Source organism: Sitophilus oryzae, unplaced genomic scaffold (assembly GCF_002938485.1).
Source record: "Sitophilus oryzae breed Bouriz unplaced genomic scaffold, Soryzae_2.0 scaffold_1613_pilon_pilon, whole genome shotgun sequence".
Taxonomy (NCBI): Eukaryota; Metazoa; Arthropoda; class Insecta; order Coleoptera; family Curculionidae; genus Sitophilus; species Sitophilus oryzae.
Genome location: NW_022146296.1, coordinates 68,394 through 76,273, shown reverse-complemented (window position 1 = coordinate 76,273; position 7,880 = coordinate 68,394). Strand labels below are relative to the sequence as shown.

The following is a 7,880-nucleotide window of genomic DNA, read 5'->3' as shown; positions in this document are numbered from 1 at the left end:
GGTGTGATCTTCCGCTTCTGAAACCATTCTGCCTTTCTGCTGAGTATTCCTCTTCAATTAAGTTCCTGAGTATCCTTCCATAGAGGCGACTCATAACAACCAACCGGTAACTATAGATATGGAAATGCCAAACAGAAAACGATAAATTTTCGCATATTTATTTTTTAACAAATAATGTCCCTATTTTGTATTTAATGGTGTATTGTAAATAAAATAGAGACAAATTGAGGAGGAAAGCTTTCATTATTGTCTCGAGATTTGGTTAATCTCTCGACATTAATGAAACACTTTTCTCCTCGGTATGTAATATACTATTACATTTGTCTTAAAACCGAAATAGACGCGCCACGACAATAAACAATCGTTAAATCATTCCATGTGCGAATAGAGGTAGGGTCCTTTCTATTCCCTTTTTCTCCACTCTCTACAAAAGGTCCCTAAGAAAATTCCGCTCTAATTTAACATAATATATGCAGAGGGTCGGCTCGAAGGACCGAACCAGTTTCCTGTCGATTCCGCAGGCGGACGTAGGCCCTTTTCTCTTCTCGTACTTTTCGTTCGAGAATTACGGCCGGAGACCTTGGCCCTTTTCCATTCTTCTATTATAGCCGGTGGGCGTAATATACGGTGTAGTTTAAATTTCAATGGATTTTTGGGTTTTAAACGAAATTAAATCGTCTAGATTAACTTAGGTTAGATTCTCTCTAGAGGTGGATCTCAGCCTGACCCACTGCGACCTTTCTGTGATCTGTTGTGTCTCTTTGATCCCTAGGGTATTATTCATTCTATTACCGAACCACCTTACACACACAAAATATACACACACAAAAAATATTTAGCCAGTTTATAGTAAAATATCAATAACTCTAAATAAATTAATTTCGATGTCATTAGTAAATATAGCAATAGGAAACATTAGACCAGTGTTTTCAAGATCACATTCGATTTTCAATTCAAATATAATTCATTTACGGCGTAGAAAGCCTGTCTAGTAAATAAGATTCAATGCTTTCTATGAAATGAAAAATGATGTTATGGATTTGATTTCAAACCGCAGGTGATTGTGCATTTTTCGAGTTGTATAATATTGAACTTTTAACCAACTCTGAGCGTGGCGGTGGTAGATAAAGATCTTGCTCCTCGTTCCTGAGTGGATAAGGATGAGATGGCCTCTTCTTGAGAAGCTGATATGTGCTTGCGGATTAGGCAAACGGATTCAAATATAAATAAGGAAGGTGAGTCGATATTCTTAATTCCTTAAAAAGTCCCGGCAATGAGTTCTGTTGTTTAGTCCTAGTGAATATCGAACAGCTCTCTGGAGCTTGAAAATGCAGTCAAATTGAGTCGCACAACACGTACCCTAGAATGGAAGGCCATAACGAAGATGCGACTCAAAAAGTGCATAATAAACAGTTCTAGCCACTGACAAGTTAAGCTCCTTAGAAACAGACCTTTATGCAAAACAGGCTGAGCTCAATTTTTTCGACAAAGCTCGATATGTATGTCCCATTTCAGAGAATTGTCCACAACAAGCCCTAAAAATTTTCCAGATTTTACGACGTCAATGGTGGTGTTGTTAAGTACAAAAAGGCTGCAACGAGTTTTATACGACAAAGCTTTTAGTTTTAGAAATGTTGAGACCCAGAAGGTCTGAATCGCACCAAGATTTAACAATGATTAAGTCATTTGATATAATCCCATGAAGTGCCGTGATGTCCTTGTAGCTCCAAGTGAAGCTAGTGTCGTCCGGAAAAAGACATATTTTGCCACTGATGTTTATATTAGCAATGTCGTTAATAAAAACAAGAAACAAAATAGGGCCTAGTACTGAGCCTTGTGGTACCCCACATTCTATTGGCTTGATAGAAGACAACGTGGTATCCACCCTCACAAGTTGACTTCTGTTGTTCAGATACGACTTAAACCATTCGAGATGATCCCCTGAACCCATAGTGCTGCAGTTTATTAATTAGATCTTTATGACTTACAATACAATCGAACGCTCCTTAGAAAAATCACAGAAAATTGTTGCTGTAGAATGATGGTTGTTTAGGCTGGAGTAAACTTTATTAAGGAGTGAAAACATAGCGTCATTTGTGGACTTGTTGCTTAGAAATCCAAATTGATATTCAGTAAGTATTTTGTACTTAAACAGAAAAGATACCAGCCTTCTTTTAACCAACCTTTCTATGATCTTAGATCTAACTTATACACATACAACAATACAAAAGTTCTAAGACTTTCATTCAAATAAAGTCCTCCCACTTTAGGTGTCTGCTCAGCAATAGATAAAAAGCATTGAAAAAGCAAATGATCTAGCTAGAAAAGGAGCGAAAACTCCACTAACTGGACCAGAACCGTTCTGTTTTCCAAACGGGAACCAACTGAAAGTGGAACTGAAGAATCTGGAAGACTCCACTGTAACTCTGGAATGGGAATGTTCCAACGGTCTAAGACACTGAAAAGTTCCTCGGAACTTACGACCGAGAAAAAGGTTTTCCTTGATTTAGGTAAAACCAATCTTCGGATTGTCACGGGTTTTAACAGGAACACTGTCTCCCTCAACGAACAAACTGAAGCTGAAAAACAACAGCGAATGCAGATTCTGTGGGGAAAATGGGGAAACACCAGAACACCTTATGAGTGCGCCAAGACCATTCGTACCATGAATACGGTTGATGTCGAGGATGGTGAGCTGGCCTCTGCAGATCGTCTCAGATACTGGCTTTTGTTTAAGCCCTGAGAAAGAGGAACATACTATAGATCTGTGTTTATGCTCGGGCTCTGCGAATTAAGGTGATAAAGGAAGTCATCAAGACTGTCACGTCCATGTTTCCAAACTACAAATGTATCGTCCACATAACGAAACCATTCAGAACGGATGACTCTAGCGCTTTTTTCTTTAAATCTCTCCATAAAGAATTTAGCAATTATTGGGCTGATTGGGCTACCCATTGCGACACCTTCTGTTTGTTCGTAATAATTGCCGTTCCATAAGGAATAGATACCAGTCAGACACATTCCTTGATTAGATCCATTGACTCGCCTAGGGGTACTCTCATGAATAGCGATACCACATCGAAGCTTACCATGATGTCAAATGGTTCCAGTTTTATATCTTTTAGCTTTTGGACGAAATGCGTTGAGTTCTTCACACAAGAATTTGTGTTGCCGACTTTCGGTTGTAGAATCGTAGTCAAGTATTTAGCCAAGTTGTAAGTAGGCTATCCTTGGGCACTCACTATCGGTCCAAGTGGGACACTAGCTTTATGAATTTTTGGTAGTCCATAAAGGCGTGGTGGTTGAGCTTCCGAGTTGATTAATTTTGATTTCAGATGTTCCGGGAGTGGGGAGGTCTTGATGAGTCTTGTAGCGTTTTTTAAACAACTACCACTGCGAACGGCAGCTTTTCATCGGAGAGCAGTCGTGGATAAGGTATTTCACTAGAGAGAAAATTAATCAATAATAATAAACAAAAGATATATAGATATTGGGCGCCAGGCATGTACAGAGAAAAAGAAAACACAGTTGTATAATACTTAAAACTAATGACTATATTTATTCGTGATGAATTCTGATGGTAAATAGCATTGTACAATTTTAATAATTATTATAGTGGTTACTTGTTGAGTAAAAACTATATATGTAAATAATATTAAATACGTTCTATGAAAAGACTATAAAGAAAATACAATGCGTGTAGCGTTATAGAAAATATAGGAAAAGTAGCATTACTTTTTATTTAAATTGTTAAATTTATACGGTGTTAAATCAGATGTGTTGCAACCTGTAGATTCTAGAATCTATCTCGTTATTCATCTGTTAGTATAGCGTAATAATAATGTCTATAGAAAGTAATACTATTACAATGCGTGATATTATGAAATCTAAAATCTAAATCACACTTTTACTACTGCATCGACATAAATATCCTTAATAATCTAACCACTAAATATAGTCTGTACGCTATTGTTTAAAATGTAATGTTACTGTTTAAGACTGAAAACATTTTAGATGTTAAATGCAAAACTAGAACTTAAATATACACTTAGCTGTTCTTTTATGTAAACCTGCTTCAAACAGTAGCAGCGCGAGGAGGTCTAGCATCTCTGTACTGTCTGTCGGCGATCCAGGCTTAGAAATGGGGGTGAGCAGCACGGGGCTCAAGCCACATCCACGCTGGGGCACTCTATGTGTAAGACAAATCAATCCTACTGGGGACACTTGTCCATGGGACATCCGTCCATAAGATAGTGGCACAAAGAGAACACTACTAGGACCTTGAAAAATAGTCCATACCTTGGACACTTGTCCGTAAGACAATGTCCGTCCGTAAGACCCTAAGAACACGAAACTCTTGTTTAAAATCAAACACCGTCTAATAAACAAAATGAACCTACCTCGAAATACTTCCGGGGGCTCCATAAATAATAAACAATCTGTCCTTTCTTCCAAATGACATTCTGAGGACAAAAGCAAAGGGACGCCAACGTGCCAGCCAAATACAAATACAAGTTGGGACATCCGTAACTCTACCCTAAAATATTCACTAATAATATCGAATCTAAAAGGAAAATAACTCAGCTTTACCTGTAGCTTCGAAATAGCGGCTGATTCAGATTATACAGCAAGATTTAAATAATCACCATTTCTAAAAGCTGGGATAAAACAGAGCGTCAAAACAAACTGAGGTTAAGCACGGAGAGTTGACAGAAGCGACGTTGACAGCGCGCGCCTTCACAGAATAGTAACAGGGTTGTGTCGAACGATCACAGGGTTGGCGACCAGGGAACGTAAAAATTACGCGTCAAATAATCTATCCGGCCTGAACGAGAGGGAATCCGGTGATGATAGGCCCCAGACATCATATATTATATATAAAAAAGACATGTAACGAACTAAAAACGTTACAGTCTGTTGGTGTTTCTGACAATTAAGGCAGTAGGATCCTTCTTCAGTAACTTATAAGTCTGAGGCTCCAGGAGATCCTCGATTTTATACCTATAATCAGCAGATTTCATTACTACTGTAGCATTCCCCTTGTCTGCCGGTAAGACCAGAATGTCCTTGTCAGCATTCAGCGATTATAGAGCCTGGTGTTCTTCACTAGACAGATTACTTTTTGGAGCCTTAGCAGTTCTCAATACGTATGGCAGCTTCTGTTCCGGCAATAATGTCTTCCACTGAAACCACTTTCGGTGTTATGGCAGAGTTTCCTCCCTTCGCTAATAATGTTACTTCTGGTGTCATAAGGGTCCTATCTGTGAGATTCACCACGGTTCGAGCAGGTTCAAGAAATACCCTATATTCTGGCTTGGGTTTTGGTTGGAGTTTTTCATATTTGATCTTCTGGCACGCTGATGTTCTTTCCAATTCATTTTGCATATTTTGGATCACACGGTGTATCGAAAACCCACTCATACAGACCGGTACTTACACAAACTATCAAATCACCATCCAAGCCAAAAACAGGGGATTATCGGAACATTAGCTAATAGGGCAAGACGTATCTGTGCTAATGAACACATCCAAGAGGAACTCAGCCATTTAAATAAAGCCTTTCTTGCCAATGGCTATAATGACAGAGAATTAAAGGCGGCGCTGGTACATAGGCAGAGGAGACCTGACGTCAATGAACAGAAAAACGTCATTAATAAGGCCTTCCTTCCATATGTTTCCCAGGTCACCGATAGGATTGGTAAAGTTCTCAAGAAGCATAACATCAAAACCATATACAAACCTACCCGGAAAATAAGGGACTGCTTAAGACCAGCCAAAGACAAAAGAGAACCATTATCGTCTGCAGGGATCTACCGTATACCTTGTTCCTGCGGTAGCGTATATATTGGAACTACCAAACGCTCAGTAGGAACGAGACTTACGGAACACAAGAGAAACTGCAGATTAGGGCAAACAGAGAAGTCAGCTGTAGCAGAACATGCTCCAAGAGATGGTGACTACAAAATCCAATTCGAAGACACCCAAGTCATTACCACAACATCTGGATATCATCCTCGTCTGGTCAGAGAAGCTGTTGAAATTCACAAACATCCAAATAAGGAAGGAAGAAACTTTCTACCTTAACAGAATTTGGCATCCAGCTATATCTAGGACCAAAGTAGCAGCACAGAGAAGTAGACCAGTTTCGGAAGAACTACCATCCGAACAAGCCACGCCCAATACGCCGACGCGGAGGCATCAGTCTAGTGTTAGCAGTCGGAACAACATGCCTCTGAAGATGCTAGCCACTCGTTCTAGCGAAACGTTAGGAAGCAATTCTAACCGACGACGGCCTAATAACCCGAAAACCCAAAATACTTCAAACGATGGCCGCGAAAGCCTAAACTACTACATTCTTCTACAAGACTTTCATTTTTATCTGCAATGAGTATGGCTCTCTTAATTTTTTTCCACCGAAAATCACACTACAAACTTTGATCCTTTCATTACTCTCCGTCTAATGCTCTTCGAAAGAAATGCCCAAGTACGCCTTATTTTGCCTCCGAATTTTCCGAAACACGAAATTCCACTACAGTCGCTCTCCCTCTCTGTCACTCTACCGGCTTTTGCGGCGCCTATGTATATTAATTAATGTTTTCTGTTGTGTTGCAGCGAAGTTTTGCTTCAATTAAGTTTAGGGCAAAGTGCCTCTCCCGCCGCGCCGTTCTTCCATCCCCTCTTCTTCTCAGAAAACTTGCGGAAAATAAATGGAAAACAATTTAAATAGTCGCCTGAACGTGTGTACGCGTGTGAGAGTCTCGAAACTTTGCTTCGACGTGTATTGTTTTGTCGCTTACTGGCTGTGTACGTTATAAATGAAAGTCGACAACTTCGACTGACAACTTTCCAGACAGGGCCTCTCGAAGTATCTGGTTAAATTATAATTTTAAATTTTAGTCCTTCAAAATTTAAGTCCCGCAAAATTATACACAGAAAATACGGTTGTTTTCGCTGAATCTTGCCCATATAGATTCATTTCAGTGGCGGTTCGTCAAGGTAGGCTAGGTAGTATTTTTTGCATTTAGTTTTTTATTAATTCCCAGTATAACTTATTACAATTCTACCACACATTCAACATAATAAAACTAAACACATCCAGGTCCAGGCACAACATAAGCCGCGTAAACCCAGCCAAAAAGAACGCGACTCGACAAAGGTATACAGAGGCGAAACAATTCTAGCTTGGAAAGTTCGAATTGTCTACTTATTAGCAGCCACGATTTAAGATCATGTGACGCCTTTGAGGCGACGCGACGGTCGACGACGGGGTACACATTCTCGATTGAGGCGTGGTTGAGGCGCGATATATGGCGCTTGGGTATGTTTTCGTTGGTAGTTTAAATCATCTGACTATTGAAAAATACGACGAAGTTTCGATCTCGTATGCATGACTCAGGAAGTTAATGTGCCGGTGGTTGTCCGGTTGTGGTGAGAACAGCGTGGGTGAATTAATTAGCGTATATTTTTGTTTTTGTTTAGACATTTAGGTCGAGAATTATTTGTTTGTGTTTATAAATTTAAATTATTTGATGGCTATTAGATATAGTATTTTTAACTCAATTACGCGCAGGTAAGGTGGAAATTTTAGCAGTTTTTAAAATTCAACGCAACAAATATTGTTGAAATTTGAAATACACACACCGGAAAAATCTAGGGATATCATTTTATTAAAGTTAAAAATAAATGTTTTGAATAAACAACCACATATCTGTAGGCCGATTCTTTCTACTTCGATTGAAACGAAGTAGTCACACTAGTTATTTCTAAATTTGGGATATTTGCAGAAGTGTTTGTGCATTTTTTGTCAAATGTATAAAAAGCACCTAGCATCAATTGTTCGAATTTAACCTGTACTGGCTATTTTTTTATGATAACTGGCC

General features: G+C 39.1%; 1 protein-coding gene across 1 annotated transcript; it reads left to right on the top strand.

Moving 5' to 3' along the window:
* The first annotated feature begins 5,173 nt into the window (after nt 1-5,173).
* LOC115880039 lies at nt 5,174-6,084 on the top strand. The gene is made up of 2 exons (XM_030897152.1): nt 5,174-5,288; nt 5,426-6,084. The coding sequence occupies exons 1-2, from the start codon at nt 5,174-5,176 to the stop codon at nt 6,082-6,084; spliced, it is 774 nt and encodes a 257-aa protein (XP_030753012.1).
* The last annotated feature ends 1,796 nt before the right edge of the window (nt 6,085-7,880 follow it).